This window comes from Lissotriton vulgaris, chromosome 9 (assembly GCF_964263255.1).
Source record: "Lissotriton vulgaris chromosome 9, aLisVul1.2, whole genome shotgun sequence".
NCBI lineage: Eukaryota > Metazoa > Chordata > Amphibia > Caudata > Salamandridae > Lissotriton > Lissotriton vulgaris.
Window position 1 is genome coordinate 246260416 of NC_141697.1, and position 18183 is coordinate 246278598.

General features: G+C 46.6%; 1 protein-coding gene across 2 annotated transcripts in view; it reads left to right on the forward strand.

Annotated features, from left to right (window-relative positions):
• The window catches only part of CGRRF1 (cell growth regulator with ring finger domain 1), a 160869-nt gene that overhangs the window by 97733 nt on the left and 44953 nt on the right, over positions 1 to 18183 (forward strand). For both annotated transcript variants that reach the window (XM_086937435.1, XM_086937436.1), the window contains exons 3-4: positions 7735 to 7912; positions 12749 to 12896. In XM_086937435.1, coding sequence (XP_086793561.1) covers positions 7735 to 7912; positions 12749 to 12896 — 326 coding nt within the window. The remainder of the gene's footprint in view (positions 1 to 7734; positions 7913 to 12748; positions 12897 to 18183) is intronic.

Consider the following 18183-nt stretch of genomic DNA (forward strand, 5'->3'; position numbering starts at 1 on the left):
GTTTGGATGGGAACTAGTATCATGATATTGGGGCCTATTCTGGGGGTGGGGGGGGGTTCCACAGTTGGGGATTGTTTGTTCTTCTTGCAGGTGTTGACCCTGGGTACACCGTGGGTAGGACTGTTGGGATGTTTTGTTTTGTTCGGGGGGGGCACCACCACCATCGACGGGCGAGAACTGGAGGGAGGATTTCGACCAGATCACTGGGACAATGGCTAATGTGCAAAAGTTGAACTGTATTACCTGGAATGTGCGGGGCCTACATACTATGCAGCGCAGACACAAGGTACATGCCTATTTGGTACGAAGGGGAGTGCACATCGCGATGCTTCAGGAGACACATCTTACACGGCAGGAGGGGGCGGCGCTACAGAGGAGATGGCGGGGGCAGGTTTACCACACCAGCTATTCAGCCTATGCTAGGGGGGTACTAATATGGATTAGAGCAGGCACACCTTTCCAACTAACGCGCCAGTGGATAGACCAGGAAGGGAGGTATGTAGTGGTGGAAGGGAAGCTGGAAGGTAGAGAGGTTACCCTGGCTAGTATATATGCCCCAAATGTGGACCAGCTGGCCTTCCTCACGTCGCTTTCGGGGCGACTGGCTCACTCCCTGGTGGGCCCGATCCTTCTGGGGGGCGACTTCAATTCCATTGCGGACCCCTCTTTGGATAGGTCCCACCCCCCCTTGCACGATTCCCCGGTCCACAGGCTATCTAGGGGCAGAAGGGAGTGGCAGGAAAGTTGGGAACTTGTGGATGTCTGGCGCGGACAGCACCCGACTGACCGGGACTACTAATTTTTCTCCGGGCTCCACGACTTACATGTCCGGCTGGACACGATACTCTGCTCCAGAGGGGTGCTGCCGTACGTTACGGGGTCTGAGTACCTGACGAGAACGATTTCAGACCATAATCCGCTACTGGTCCGGCTAGCGTGGGTAGCAGAACCACCCAGGGTCCCTACCTGGAAACTGCGGCCTGAGACCCTAGAGGACCCCCTCTTCGGAGCGGCCCTAGCGGAGGGGGTGGCTCAATACTTCGCGGAGAATGAAGGAACGGCATCCACTAGGGCGACGGAGTGGGACGCCTTTAAAGTAGTGGTCAGGGGCATCTGCATTAGGGATTATGTGGGCGTGAGGAAGGTGTTGTTGGGCGATTTGGCCAAGGCGGATACCAGGCTGAGGGAGGTGGAGAAGGAGCGGCCAGGGCGCCCTGAGCTCCAGGAGACGCTCTGCACGGCCAGGGAGGCAGTAGCCGTTGAAGTGGAGAGGCTCCGAGCCTTCGACCATAAGCGCTATGTACTGCGCTCCCACGTAGAGGGCGATAAGGCGGGCACCCTCCTGGCGTGGCTCTCGAACCCCACGCGAAGATGCTCCCCCATACTCCAGCTAAGGAATGCGGCGGGCGTGGTGCAACACACTCAGCTGGGCATAGTCGACGGCTTCCAGGCGTATTACGAGGGTCTCTACAAGAGCTCCCCAGGCGACAGGACGGAGCTGGCGGGACCCTTCTTATCTGGATTGCCCCTCCCACGGCTGGAGGCGGAACAGGCTAAGGATCTGGGCTCGGACGTCGCGCTGGAAGAGATCAAGGCGGCGGTGCGGCGCATGGCACGGAATAAGTCGCCGGGTATCGACGGGCTCCCCATAGAGTTCTACAGTAAGTACCTAGACGTTCTGGCACCGCGACTACTGACCGTGTATAAAGAGGCCAAGGACGCGGGCCGGCTGCCTCAGTCAATGCGGGAGGCGTTAGTGGTCCCACTGCTGAAGCCCGGCAGAGAGGGTGGCGACCCCGCGTCCTATCGCCCACTCTCCATGCTCACCGCAGATTATAAGATCCTGAGCTCCATACTAGCGGCGAGGCTCCTGCCTCACATGACGAGCCTGGTGCATGACGACCAGAACGGTTTTATACCGACGCGCAACACCACCATAAACGTCAGGAGGCTTGTCCGTCTCATGGACGGGCTGGACGGCGGGGCTGGGACGGAGTTGGTCCTCTCGGTCGACATTGAGAAAGCCTTCGACAGCCTGGAGTGGGACTACCTCTATGCTGTGATGGAGCGGTTTGGGCTGGGACCGGGCTATATTCATTGGACGAAAGTCCTGTATGCGGAGGCGTTAGCGAGGGTGAGGGTAGGGTCGACGGTGTCCCTCCGCTACCCGGTAGAGCGCGGAACTCGGCAGGGCTGTTCCCTATCGCCGCTTCTTTTTGCGTTGGCCATAGAGCCACTGGCGGCTGAGGCCCGGACGGGACGGCATTTCCATGGAGTGCGAGCCAGAGATGGACAGCATTTTATCTCGCTGTATGCCGACGATTTACTGCTATTCCTCCGCGACGGCGTTGAGGACCTGCAGGGAGCGGAAGCGTTGCTAGGAAGCTTTGGAGAACTGTCGGGCCTGAGGGTCAACTGGCCCAAGACGAGTCTTTTCCCACTACAGGAGGGCACGGCCCAGCCACAACACCGGTCGGAAGCGGCCTGGGAACCCGCCTGCATCAAGTACCTGGGGGTCCATATTTACCACACGGCGGAGGCCCTGCTTGAGGGCAACCTGGGAAGATGCGTGCGAGGACTACGGGGCTGCATGGCCTTTTGGGCCACGCTGCCATTATCGGTGGCGGGCCGAATCTCTTTGCTAAAGATGGTTGCCCTGCCGAGACTGTTATATTACTTCCGGACGCTCCCGATCTGGCTACCCAGCTCCTTCTTTCGGCTGCTTAAATCTCTGGTAACAACGTTTATTTGGGGAGCGGGGCGCTGCAGAGTGGCGCTCGCCACGCTTTCTCGCCCGAAAGATGAGGGGGGACTGGCGGTGCCAGACTTTGAACTTTATTATCTTGCAGCCCAACTACAGATCTTCACGCAAGAGGTGGCAAGAGTATATCGGGGCCCGGAGGACGACAGCTTACGGGGTACTCCCAGACACATCCTAGCGTATATTACCCTCCAGCAGCGGCTGGACAGTCGGGATTTATCGCTGGAACAGCGCACGTACCGACAATGCTGGAACAGAGTGCAGAGGAGGGCAGGGGTTCGGCGCCCATACGCACCGGAGATCCCTCTGGGCATGCTCACGGCTTTGCCACATGGGGGCGACTGGTCGCAGCTTCAGGGGTGGGAAGAGGCGGGAGTACAGGTGGTAGGGGACCTCTACGAAAATGGCGCGCTGCTCCCGTTCCAGGAGTTAATGGACCGCTTTGGTGTCCCGAGAGGGGGATTCTTGCTACATGCGGCGGTGACCAGGGCAATACAGGCCCACTGGGGGGCTGGCCTTGAGGAACCTGAGACGGCGGCAGCGTGCCAGTACACTATGATGGCGGCGGGCACGATCAAGGCGGTGACGTGCCTGTACAACCGAATGATTAGAGAGGCTGCTCCCCCCCTTCCAGCCCTAAAAGCCAAGTGGGAGGCGGACCTGGGTAGGGACATACCCGACACAACGTGGGCACAGCTAATCCGTAGGGCTCGCAACAGCACGAGAAACGCTCGGTTCCAATTAATCCACTATTACACATTACACAGGGCGTACTTGACCCCGGGGAGGATCAGGCGGTATTTCGGGGCGGTAACAGCAACTTGTCCCCGGTGCCCGGAGGAAGGGGCGGAATTGGTGCATATGCTGTGGGCGTGCCCGGCACTTCGGGGCTACTGGCAGGAAATAGGGGAAGTGTTGAATGAAGTGACGGATAGGACCATAGACTATGGACCGGCGGAATGTCTCTTGCATTGGTTTCCCCATACCCCCAAGACCAAACTCACGAGCAAATTCATCGATATGGGGTTGATGGTGGCCAAGAGGGAGATCACTAGGAACTGGAAGGCGAGGGTGGGGCCAACTCCACGGAGGTGGCGGCAGGAATTTCTAAAATGGGCAGCGGCTGACAGCACACACAGGTACCAGCTGGCGCGCAGGACCCCTACCCAAACTGCAGCAGACACTGCGACCTCATGGGAAGTGATGGTTCAAGCACTCAGGGATAGCGAGGCTAACGAAGAGGAGGAGACCCCCGACGTAGACAGGGTGGGAGAGGCCAGTTGAGCACCCAGTAGCAGCAGTTATGCAGGGGGGCACTTACCAGTACCCCAGGCATGTCCGCTAGAGAAGCCTTAGTTGGGTGGTGGTGGGTGGGAAGGGGCAAGGGGGGGGGGAGTTATAGGAATAGCGCAGGGGGTGGGAGTTGGGGGTATTAGCGCACAGTTGGGTAGGACTATAAAAGTAAGCATGCACATGATCCGATTGACAGCCACTCCTCTATCTAGAACGTCAGGCATGAAAGAGCAGAGTCATCATCGCCGCCCAACCCCCGGGTTGTGGGCATAACGGCTGTGTACTGGTTGACGTACCACACTGTATATCTGCTCGCTCTTATGAAGCTGGTTCTAAATGTAAAGGCCTGTACAGGTATGCTTACAATAAAAATTATTTAAAAAAAAAAAAAAAAACTAATGTACTTTGGGGGATTGGAGAAGGCCCAAAGTATGCCACTCAATTCTGCAGGAAGCCAAGCCCATGAGGAGGCCAATAGAGGTGACGGACAAGCCTCTTGATTGATCATTACGTGCTCTACGGTCTACAACCTTTGTAATTAACAATTGTTTGCATCAAATAAGACACTAAGTACCACCCATGGGCCACGATCTTTCATGATTAACATCTGATGAAACTTCCCAAGCAGGCTTAGCAGTGGGAGAAGAACCGGGAATAACATATATCTCCATTATACGGCGTTGATAGGCACTGTTAAAATCCATGTACAATGTATGAGTTAAGTTCTGCATAACACCAAGGAAACATTATTGTGGCCATTATGTGAAGGGGTGGTGTCACTAACGCTGTTGTTAGAGCTAATCTAATTTATACATGGAATTCCATAACAAATTTTGAGCAAGTGCACCTTTTCAAATGCTAAATTAAATGTAAATCCTAAAATAGTTCAATAAAATCCAAATCTTTATGAAGTATGTCAGATCGAGATGGTTTTTGTACGTAAATTTGGGATTAAAGATTCTCAAGTGTTTGCTAAAATAATAATGAAAAAACAGGAACAAGTAGATTTAGAGGTGGAGCTGACAGGCTAGGGTAATGGGGAAAGAAGGTGGCAGATGTTGGGCATCAGAAGTTGTAGGCTGATAACCAATATCCTTGCAGATTAAGCTGGTCGACATGATTGTAGATCTACAATCACCCTTTCTCATTAAACGCCCCAGCCTTTTCTTTTTCTTGTTCACCCTGTCATTAGCTTACTTGGTGTCTGCAGTTTTGTTCCTTATGCAAATAAAAACTGCACAGGCATACCACCAGTTTTGACCAAAGCTGCTTCCATTGTGGGGCTTTCGGTTTTCACTGGACTCTTTGAACAGCCTTCTCAGTAGTAGACTATGTTGATATTTTATAAGGTATGTTTGCAACTTTAAGAGAACAGGAAAGTTTGCCGGAAATTCAGGCTTACTTCTTGAAGGTTGCACTTACTCTATTGGCAGTTAATACATCTCTTCCTATTTGGAGGGATAGGTCTCTGCACCCCCCTCTTTGACAACCGAGTAGGAGGGATCGTCCATGCTTCATTTTGCAAGCAGGATATTTGAGTCTGAGGGTGTCAGATTCTTACTTCGAATGTACTCATTTTGTGGCAACAAGGGTAAGCCAACAGGTTCCGGAGTATATAGCAACGCGTCTGATGATCACTGTGTCAACAACCAGAGCTTCACTCTATGGTCAATTGGAGCACTTAATATTGAACAACTGAAACTAGAGCTGGGCACCAATGATTAGGTGCCAGACTCTTTTTGTGGGCAGAATGTAAGAAGACCTCAAAGAAGTAGCAGTAAACAAGAGTAATGCAGCCAACTTCATTCATTTCTGTAGTTCTTGCTTCATTATGCCAACTTCAGGATGAGGCTATGTTAGACTTTAAGATGGCTTTCAAAAGTTAGGTGGGGCCTGAAGAGACACTATTCACTATTGGTTTGCGATGTTGTCCATTTGGAAATGGACTACATCTACTTGTCACTGAAAAGTTGGTGAAGTATTTAGGTGTCTAATTAACTACACAAATCAATATATTAATACAGCGCTCATTTTTCAGTCTTACTGTTGGACATAAAGAAGTGTGTGCTTCAGTGGAGATTTCTTTATTTACAATGGCTAGACAGGATTTCCGCAGTAAAGATGAAAATTCTGTATAGACTTTGTGTGTTTTTTCGGTTTCACAAGTGCATTTTGAAAATGGACTTTAGCTGGAACTCCAGAGCGGCACTATTGCATTTTCTAAATGTTCCCAGAGGAGTCCAAAAGTATTAGACACACATGGATCAAGTCACAGCCAGTAATAAACCACTATGGGATTTGATTTGGCTTCCTGACAGACAAAGACTGCAGATCCTGAAATATAGTAGCTTTACAAGCACTCCTCTGTAGGTCTTGGAATCTTTGATTACCACAAGGGTCTGATCATTTCTCTTTCCCACAACCTCGAATTCACTATAACTTGAGGTCTACCCCGCTGAGGACAGGATGGCATGCAAACATTGGAGAGATTTGAACTGCTGCACAACACTGGACTTCTTTAAGAACTCGTATATTAAGTTCCTATTGGGCAGCAAAACGGATTTTCGAAATTGCATGGTAAAAGATTTTGCTAACACAACTGCACCTGTGGGAGCTACAGCAGCGACGCAGAGTATTCCCTATAAGAACATGATTACCATCTTTGCATGTACCAAAGAGCTAATAGTAGTCTAAGAGTTTTGTCTGCTGGTACACACTTTTCTAAGAGGCTACAGATGGAGATACATGGAACGTGGGATTAAATACCTGGGGAGGGGAAGTATGGGAATTACGGGAAGATCTTTAGAGGGAGATCACAAGTCATGGTTTCAAACAGAACAGTACCTTAAAATGACACGTTGTCATTTGAACCCCGACGAATTATAGAAGATGTTCCCAGGGACACCAGATACATGCTGGAAACAATATGGAGATGCTGGTACAACAAGCCTTAATAGTTTGTCATGTATTTGGTTGGAAGCATATTGGAAGGAAATATTGGCAGCCATTAACTATGTAGATTTCCCTATACCTGATGACCCTAATAAAGAAGGTGTGAGTCTCCAGCTCATGCATTGGAGGAAATCACCTGCAAACTACAGTTTCTATTACTACTGACAGCCAAAATGGTTATAGCACAACATTGGAATATTACCTCAGATTCAAGATTGCATTTGAGACACCCAAATCTCGGGATGACTAAGACCATGGAGAGGCCTGCAAATACAGACAATTTCTGTCTGTCTGGTGTCCTGTGCTGTTCTAAATGGAGAGTGAATGAATAGACCTGACGTGTAGCTGACTGGTTAAACATCTTGTGACTGTGAAGAGGGTCATCCTTCTTGCATTTTATTTGGTATTCTGAGGGTTTCCATGTCCTTTATAGGATGTTTCTTTGTTGTTTTTAGGTGAATGAATCATGGAGACTGGGGGCTGTACGTTTGTTACCACAAGCTTGTACTACTCACAGATTTGTACCTGTGGGATTTCTACCTTATTGAATTGCTTTGGTTTTCACCACGGCTTTTTAATTACAAAAAAAATACCTCTGTAGGTGAAATATACCACATACCTTTACAGTTTTTGTTGCATGATTTATTCAACCTTATTGCTCAATTTGGTCCTCTTGATGCATACTTTTAGTGACCCTGACTGCAATTATCTGGTCTGTTACTTCACAGGTGGTATATCATTGAAACTTGATTGTCTTGAGAAGTGCATCCTCACATGTTACTGGGGGTGTAGTGTTCAGAAACTTCAAGAAGCTCTTCAGAAACATGTTTACTGCTTTCGGATCCGGGTGCCACAGAACTTGGAGGAGGCTTTGGACAGTGAATATCTTTATCGAGCTCAACATACGTATCCTTTGATTTTACTGTTAAGTAAAATAGAAATGGTAAAGAGGAATGTGTGTGCAACCAAAGTACCTGTATTCTTGCATGTGCACAACCAGTTAACATAGTTATTTTTACTAATATTTCTCCACTAAAACCCTTCTTTTGAACTTCTCCTGATTTTGAAGATGATTTATGATATTGCTTTACTATTGCAATGAGTGTTGACGTTCTCCTTAGATTATATAGCACTGACTCTCACCATGCAGGGTATGTGGTAGCTTTGGCCACCCCATAGTAAGGTCACTGGATAAATCCATATCATCATAGACACCAACATCCCATGGCAATTTCATTTTAAAACCAGTGTTTCTTACAACTTTTGTCCAGCTGGTTGAACTGAGGTAAACGGGAGACAGATTCTTCAATGCTCAATGCTTAATTTGTGAAAGAATGAGTGCCAGTGCTCAAAGGTTTGCTCGGAAGCCTGTTACCAGTGCCATTAAACATGGGTGCCCAATACCAAGGCTGCATAATCTTTATTCCACCTCATGCCTCTTTAAACAACTACCAGACATTCACTTCCCCTTTATCTTGCTCTTTTTTTAGGTTCCTGCTTACTCCCTTTATGGTGTTTTTCCATCTTTTTCTTCCCCTGTCTTTCTGCTTTGTGTTTCTTTTTTTCTTCTCTTGCTCACTGTAAGTGCACATGTCGGTTTGGTCAGACATCTTAGGACGGCCAAATCGACATGCGCACTTAGGTTTCTCCTTTTTGAAAATGTCTATAACTAGTGAAAAACCAGAAAACTGAATAGATAAATACTACTATTGTATCAGCCTACTAACTCTAATACTAAATCACCAGATATTTAAATGTATTCTGATTTATTTTATTTATCACATATATATATTTTTTATACACATTTTTCTTTTTATATGTTTATATTAAATATATGAACATTTTAGGGAAAATAGCTAAACATTTCATGGATAAATTTCAAAGTATTTGATGATCAAATTAATAATTCAAATAGTGTTGACAGACCAATCTAAAAATTACATAACCAACACATGGACGAGCATACAACAAAGAATGATGGAGGCAACGTGGTAGGTAGCACACAGGCAAAGCGGTGGGTGACACACTACGCGCGTTTCGGCTTTGGAAGCCTTCATCAGGTGACCCGTCTTTGGCAGTGAGGAAGTGGCTCAAGATGGAAGTGAATTCAAACTTAAAAACATGTTAGATACAAACCAATAATGACTGTTAAATACACAGGTACCAAACCATGTTTGAATTGCGGGAACTGCAATAGTATCATAAAGGGAAACGTAATCAATCATCCCATGAAGGGCAACACAATTAAACTTCAAGTTAACGCAACATGTGACTCTAGCAATGCAATCTATGCTCTCAAATGCCCCTGTGGGAAACTCTATGTTGGTAAGACGGAACGAAAAATCAAGACCAGATTGACAGAACATAAGTCCAACATCAGATTGAAAAATAGCAAATCTTCAATTGCCACACACTTCCAGGAAGAAAAACACAACATTTCCCAACTTAAGTTCATTATACTGGAAACCATCGTCAAAATGGAAGGCAGAGATAATACTAAATGCCTACTCCAACGTGAAAATACCTGGATCCAAAGACTATCCACACAGAAGCCATTCGGCTTAAATGATAGAATCAAACTCTCCTGTTACTTATAAGTGTTGCAATTGGAGCTCTAAAAGGCTTCCTGTGTGGTCACACCAAATGTACTGCAATTCGATTTCTTTTCACTTGAATTGTTATTTTTTCAACTTCAATTGTATCACTGTATTTATCTAGCCACCATGTTCACATCACATTGAGCCCACATGGGTTGCTCTCACCCCACCAGGCATTTACACACCAATACTGAGGTATACTTCATTTAACACTATTAATTTCACCCAATCACTCCCAATCCCTCTTATTATCTTTTCCACAATTCTATTCCATTTTCACTCGCTGAATACCACATAGTAATGTTTAGACCGCGAACGCGAGTCTTTCCTCACTGTCTATGATCACGTGACCGTAGTATTTGTAAGTGACTAAACGCGGCAGTAGACGCCTTCGTCCTGACCGGCATAGCGAGTGGATTACTTTCGAACCCCAAGCTCCGTTAAACAGGTTAGTGTACCGACAAGCAGAAATTACTAAACGGGACTAATCAAACACTATGTATACTTATCGATCCTATCCCTCTTACTTTCAGAATCATGATCCATTAGAATACCGGCACACGTAAGCAACGCTATGAGCATTTATTTGTTTTCCCCACGGGCTTGGAATTTTTAATGTGACCTCATAATTTGGCACCCACCTTCCCCTACACCTCCTGTAGTGTCCACCACCATTAGTTTAAGAAACCGCACACCGCTCTGATTTCATTACCTTAGACTCATTTCATGTCATTTGATTTTGTTACAGTACCTTTCCCTGACGAAGGGGCAGATAATAGCCCCGAAATGCATTGGATTTACACAAGGGACAGTGCCAATATGTTAAGAATGGATTAACTTATGAATACGATGTACTTATGAGACTCACTCATGAACTGTTATGCCGAATAAATATGAATAACAATCAATGAATGAAGTGTGAAACCTCTTTGAATTATAGAGGAACAACAGTGTGCACCCAAGGATGGGATCAGTGATTCATTGATCTCACTATCTACACGCTCAATTACATAGTGACATTTGAGAAGATCTCAGGTGCTGGTATCTTGGCTAGGCTGTATCCCTGTCCTGAAGGTAAATGGACAATTCCACTTAATATATCGGTTCAAAACTTTGGTTGTGGGAACTGATTGAACTTCAGGGCAAGCTGATTACATTTGGATGGGCAGGCTGTATGACACAATTCAATACAACATATCTGGTAGCCCACAGGTAGTGAATTATCTGGCATGTCTGGACATCTGTAAATACTAGGTAGGTCACTATGGGACCTTGTATGGGTGGTCACAAGTCATAAGCAAGGAAACACCTACTTGGCACCACCAGTGAAATCTGTTCTGGAGGTTCTAAATAGTGTAGTGGTTAGGGGATGACTGATATCCTTCCTGTCAATTAATCCACCTATTCATTACAATCCCAACATCTCACCTACAATGAAGGGGGAGGCCTTCGGAAATTGGAAGAGCATGGAATATCCACAGCACTCTGACTTATTCCATCAGGGCCAGTTTAAGTCTTTTTAAGAGCACAAATCTGTTTTAGGGGGTAGCATAATTTAATAGAATGCAATACTTACAGTTACACCACTGGGGGTATACCCATCCAACAAGGAAGGTGCAACCACACCTCAGACCAAGTTTGAATCATACACTTGAAAATATGATGGTTTCTCATGGCTAACATCTAATATATGTAACATCCTAGAAGAGTCTACAAGAATACACATGGGTATAGTAGGAGCGAAGAAGGTGGTCAATCTTAGGTAATCTGAATTGGTGTAAGGACTGGTTTGATCTGTGGAATACTATTCCACACATGTTCAAAGCATTCTGTACGGTGAATCCACTTACCTTACAGAGTAATGTACCCATGATACCTCACTACGCTACGTATACATAGGATTTTCACTTTAGTTTCCAAAAAAATGGGCAAGACGAGATAGAGCTTGCCTCCTTTTGGCATAATTTGTGGGAACGCACGTAGATCAAACAATTTGGAAGAAGGTCCTGGGACACAATAAGGGGGTTTTGGGATTATTGATATGCTTGACCTTGTTAGTGTAAGATTGCCTCAGTTGGAGGGCATGATCCAGAGCCACTGGGGCTTGTGCTAGGGTGCCATAGCCTTTGGCAGGTGTTCGCAATGGAGAAAATGTCTCACGACTTAATGAGCATGGAACTCAAATTTGGAAGCTGCTGATTACTTACAGAATGAGGCTCAAACTCCTGTTTTTCTAAAGCCCGTTTAGCTGTTCTCATAATTTGCTGATTGTGACTCAAAAGGAATAGTTAATGTCTTTTGACAAACCTCCTCCGGGAACTACTCTTGCGTCAAGAGCACAAATTGAATGAATTTTTAGATGCTCTGTTCTCAAATAGGAATGGCCTCTCCACCCAGCTCTTAAATAAAATGAATACAAATTATAGAAATCCATCACTCCTTTTTTATGTTGTATTTTGTTTGAGTTTTCAAAATAAAGGAGACTGAAAAGCAAGTCAGTCATTATTTTATTTTATGGCATCCCCTGTTTTTGAACCATGATTATTATGTTTGACTAGTTTTTGCAATATTACATGTAACGTTTTCACAGTATGAATGTATAATGATCTAGGTAATGCAAAGTATTTCAAGTCTGCTCTTTTGTACTGTCGATTTAGGAGCCTGAGTGTGACTCCAGTTAACTAAGTTGGTGCCCTGGAGTGTCGTTCTTATGATCAAGGGCATTCCTTTGGCCATGGATATGTGTCTGCAAAGCAGTATCCTAAATAGATTTGTCAGCTACACAGATTCAGTTACGGGTCACCTTCTGGTGCACCGCCAAATATTAAAGGTCCTTGAGAACAGGCCTCCGATGATCAAAGCACCTCGCCTGTGAAAATAAGCAACCTTGTGATTTTTGGCAAATTGGGATTTGCAGATGTGGTGTACCTTCCAAATGCGATGAATTCTTCTTCTCTGTCCTTACTAAACAGGGATTCTTTTTCAACATGGAGATAGAACCAGCCCCTCTTTATAATGAAAACTGCATCTGGTTTATACTTCGTCATGCTGTGATGTTTTTGATGGATGTGTAAAATGGACTGTTGTAGATAACAATATAGATGCATTGTATCCATAATCATTGTTTCCTTCACATTCTTAAAAGTGTTGGGTTAAACAGCAAAGAAGATAAATTGTGTCAGCTACCGGAAGATGAAGAAATTGATGATTTTGGTACTGTGCCTAGAACCCGCTATCCACTGGTTGCCTTGTTAACATTAGCAAATGAAGATGACCGAGAGGTGTATGACATTGTAAGTAAATTTAAATTTATGAAAAGTAAAAGTTACTGTACAGTCGTCTATGAAATGTATATCAATGTCTCACAGGCTGGATATCTGTCTATATCTGAGCTTTTTTTATCTGATTATTATGTGTTGATCATGATTCATAATGAGGAATATGTTATCTTAGATATATGAAAGCATGAGATAGAATGCATTTAATACTCAAAGAAAGCCAAATGGAAAATAAAAATTTGTGGGTGACTACGTTTTCTGTACACTCAATTTTATTCATGACCACATATACGATTCAGTGTAATAACATCAGAAATTATACTAGGAATATTTTCAGGATGATTCATATTAACTAGGGTAAAACTTCATACTAAGTGTGTATTTTTTTTACTTTTTTTAATGTGGCTCCTTTTTTTCAAGTATATGTTTACATTTGTTATTTTATATCTGTATCGCTTGGGGCTACCTTAGATCTTAGAATAACATCTCAAAATAATCTCAACCCTCCCACCTGCAGTAGAGGGAAAACTGTCTCTGTCTATGCAGGACTAAAACATTAGAAATTATAATGGGTAGTGGTATTAATAGTACCCTTTTCCTTGCCTGACCATAAATACTCCCGCCCAAGTAGACAAAGTAAAAAAAAAACTTGAGCTTCATGGTTGGCATATATGTTTTCCTTAGGTAAAGGTGTTGTTAAGAGGCTCATACTACCAAAGATCAAAGAAAGGACGGTAGTTCTGTTCCTGAATTCTGATCATCTGATGGAGCTAGCGAGATCAGCATTTAAACACTGATTTCTACAAATAGTTCATAAATCCTTTTTAGGGCTCGCCCCTATTCCATTCCGTAAGGAATAGGAATAGGGGCGAGCCCTAATGCCGCTAACCCAAAGTCTCTCCCAAAGCAAGAGGATTTTCGACAGTTCACGAGAAACAAGCCTCTCGTGCACGAGCTCGCATTCCATCATCAAAGGCATCAGCCTCGCTCTGGCCTCATTTCTCCTCCCCCCTAATTGCTCTCACTCTCCATCTGTTGCCACACGCACTAACCAGGCAGCCCACCCCCTCCCTCTCCAGCACGCGCCCCATTCTCTCTCTGTTGCCACACGCATTAGTAGGCAGCCCACCCCCCTCCCTCTCCATATGGTAGGTCGAGTTGCAGGCAGCCCACCCCCTCCCTCTACAGCACCTGCCTAAAACCACATTTATTTTAAGACAAAAACAAACCAGCAAAATGTTGCCTACTATTGGCATAGTTGTTTTAATTAGCTGTTAAAAGCACGTTATTTTTCTGCTTTTTAGCATCTACTGTGAAGGGTTACTTTATCTCCATGGGAGAATCTCTATGTGTACAGCTGGAGCCTGGCACGTGGGCGGTTTAGTTACTCCGGATTAGGTGCTAAAAGCAAGTTATTTATTGCTTTTTGTGAGTTGTTAGTTGACCTCCATATGTGCATGTTTCTAGCTGGCGCCTGGCGCTACGTTTATGAGCGTCGTGCTTTGTTGTTAAACATTTAAGCCTTATGCTTTGTAGTACAAGAACTGTTAATAATACAATCGGCAGCTATGTCACTAGCGCCATGTGCGCTTCAGTAACAAGTAGATAAGAGATGTGACCGTATTTTAACAGTATGCTGTTGTAATACGGCGTCTGTCTTCTTTTCTTTATAGCGTACTGTTTAGTTTTAATTACATTTCATATATATGTGATTATATACAATAGCTTTTGCTGTTCTGTTTTTTTGGGAGTTATGCATTATACAAGAACAATACTCAGACGTAATCTAAAGCACACCAGTTACGGATAGTTTAAGAAATCATGAGCACAATCTTAGGCTGACCTGCAGCAACCCTACAACTGTCTTAGTCTCCTCCCCGCCCCTCTCACCGTCATATCCCTTTGTAAACTGTGTTCTACTCACCAACAAACCAATACTCTGTTTTCGCCATCTAGAAATCTCAAGCGAACACAAGCAACCCGTCCAATAAGGCCATACCTATCACTAACGTCCTACACTAGCATAGCAAAGGTAGTCTAACCTAGCACCACTCCTCCATTGACTAGCTACACCTAAACTCAGTCCTTTACAGTCTTGTTAGGATCTGTGCGGGCGTTTGCAGAGGAATGCCACACCGCTACTTGTACATACAACAAAAGCAGCATCTCCAATGAATCATACATAACCTACCTGCCAAAAAGCAATGCCTACAAACCACGTCGAGGGAGCATTAACTGCAAAAGAAAATGCTCAATCTGCACCTTGCACAAAAGTTACCTGCAACATGTTGCACAGAAATAGCACAACCATATGTTGCTTTTTTATACAAAGGGCTTACAGATTGCATAAACACCACATCTAATACTTTTAAGGTAGGGCTCAGTGAACACTTTTGAGCAAATTGTTGAATGTTACGTCTGTGCAGGGGGCACACTGTTTACGTTTATATTACATGACTAGCCAGCACACTGTATAGAGTTGGCACCCATTGCGGTGTAAGTAGGCCACAGCTTCAGTTTGCAAGTAAAGCATACCTTTAACCACACTCCGTCTGACGCCCGCCCTCCCTCTGTCTATCTAACGCCCTCCCTCTGTCTATCTAACGCCCTCCCTCTGTCTATCGAACGCCCTCCCTCTGTCTATCGAACGCCCTCACCTCTATCTAACGCCCTCCCTCTATCTATCTAACGCCCTCCCTCTGTCTATCCAACGCCCTCCCTCTGTCTGTCTGTCTGTCTATCTATCTAACGCCCTCCCTCTGTCTGTCTGTCTGTCTATCTATCTAACGCCCTCCCTCTATCTGTCTGTCTGTCTATTTATCTATCTATCTAACGCCCTCCCTCTGTCTGTCTGTCTATCTATCTATCTTACGCCCTCCCTCTGTCTGTCTGTCTATCTATCTATCTATCTAACGCCCTCCCTCTGTCTGTCTGTCTACCTATCTAACGCCCTCCCTCTGTCTGTCTGTCTGTCTATCTATCTATCTAACGCCCTCCCTCTATCGCATCACCACAGCATCACTCAGGGGTATCACAGCATCACTGAACGCCACAGCATCACTCGTTCGCCATCACAACATCACTGAACGCCACAGCATCACTCGTTCGCCATCACAACATCACTGAACGCCACAGCATCACTCGTTCGCCATCACAACATCACTGAACGCCACCACAGCATCAATCTGTGCATCCATTCAACAACAACTGGTTCAAATATGTTCTCTCAATGTTTCAAGCTTTATTACAAATGTCTCAAAAAGATGTTAATATTTCATTTCTGTTCTTGGATTTTCGTCACAATAAAATACACTGCACATAATCTTCACAAAAGTTATTTACAAAGGTTTAAGCTATTGCCATTATAAATTACAATAACTTTTATTTAAGTATACATTATTTAAGAAAAATAATAGCCATTGTTATTTGTAATATCAATACATTTAAGTCACATAAATACAACACATATTGCATTACAAATGCTATAGGTGTCACATTTGCGAAAGTTAAAACTATTGGCATTGTAAATGACAAACGTGGGGGCGTGGCTTGGATGCCGAGGAGGTAGGCAGCGTGAGCTCGGAGCTCCGTGCCCGATCCCGGAAAATATCCTGAAAATTCATTTGAACCCCGAGATAAAGGACACTATCCGGTACTGGACGGTACTGCGGAGGGTCCGGGACCCACGGAGGACGACACCGAGCCTTCCCACAGCAGTAACTCAACTTTGAAAGCTGAACTCGGCCGAGAAGTCGCGGACCCCAAAATGGCGGCGAGGGCATGGGATAGCTTGTGACGGAGACATCTGCCCGGAGACCCACTGAAGACCACTCCCGGACACGCTAGAGGTGTTGGCGGCCGAGTCGCGCCTCTCCCCAGGTGCCGGATGGACCTTTGGCGCGCCCTTGGGCGGTGGTTGAGGACCGTCTCCTGATTGGGGCAACAACGGCGCGACAGTGACCCGGAGACGAGGACCCCAGACCTCTGGCGCAACTGGCGCTGGCCGGGCCACGACCACTCGGTGCTTCCTGCTTCTTGGTGACATTTCTGGGCCTGAGAACCCGGCCGGAGGACGGTGCCCGGCGACGCTCGGAGGGCGACCAAGTACACACTTGAGGACCACCGCCCACCCCGGCCCAGATGGGGAAGCCGAAGGGGAAGGGAGATGGCGCGACCGACACTGAGGCGGCGGAAGGAGCGGAGAGAGACCAAGCGGCGTTACAGCGGATGCAGGATCGTATCCTGGAAGCCATCGCCACCACAAAGGATGCCCTGCAGCGAGATATAGCTCAGGTGGCAACGGGCTTGGGCCTCCTGAAGGCCGACCACGACAAACTCAAGGACAGGGTGAAATCCGTGGAGTCCACGGTTAAGGACTTAGCCCCGGCCCAGGCAACGGTGAAGGCCCAGATGGCCGACGTGATGGACCGTCTGAAGGTGCTGGAAAGGAGGGCCGAGGATGCAGAAAACAGGAACAGGCGCAACAACGTACGCCTAGTGGGCCTGCCGGAGAAAATTGAAGGCGACGACATGGTGGGCTATTTGGATAACTGGCTGCGGACGGAGGTAGCACCAGAAGGTCTGTCCCCCTTCTTCTCCCTGGAGCGGGCACATAGAGTTCCGGCGCGTCCGCCAGCCTTGGGCCTTCCTCCTCGCCCGGTGGTGTTCAAGTTGCTCCATTACCGGGACAGAGACTGGCTTTTGCAGAGGGCGAGAGAGGCAGGGCCCTTTCAAGTGGAAAACAACAGAGTCACCATGTTCCCGGACTACACGTTTGAGACTCAGCGACTCCGGGCAAACTTCCTGTCCCTCAAACGGGAGCTCCGCCAGGAAGGCATCAAGTACTCCCTGTTGTTTCCTGCCAAGCTAAGAGTGGTGGTGGATGAGAAGTCTTTATTCTTCACGACTTCCGCGGACGCATGGGACTGGTGGGACACTTATAAGGCAGGAACGGACGGTGCTAAGGCCAGGGAGGAAGAGGCTAAGGTGGAAAAGCCGATCAGGCAGTCCCAACGGATCAGAAGGAACCGCAAGAGGACCGGGAAACCTTCGATGTCGCAGACGGAGGCGGAGAGGCAGGCGGCCCTACAGGCGGTGGTGGACTTATCTAGAGCCGCCAGGACTCAGTCTGGAAAGGGTACGGATTCGGAGGCCCCGGGCACGGGCTCAGAGACAGGACAATCGGAATTTGGTGGAGCCCGGGGCCCTATTGTGACGCCGCAGACCTCGGGAGAGATACTGGAGGCGTGATGAACTGGTATGGCGGAATGGACTCGCTGGTTGGACACCGGGGCGATGGACC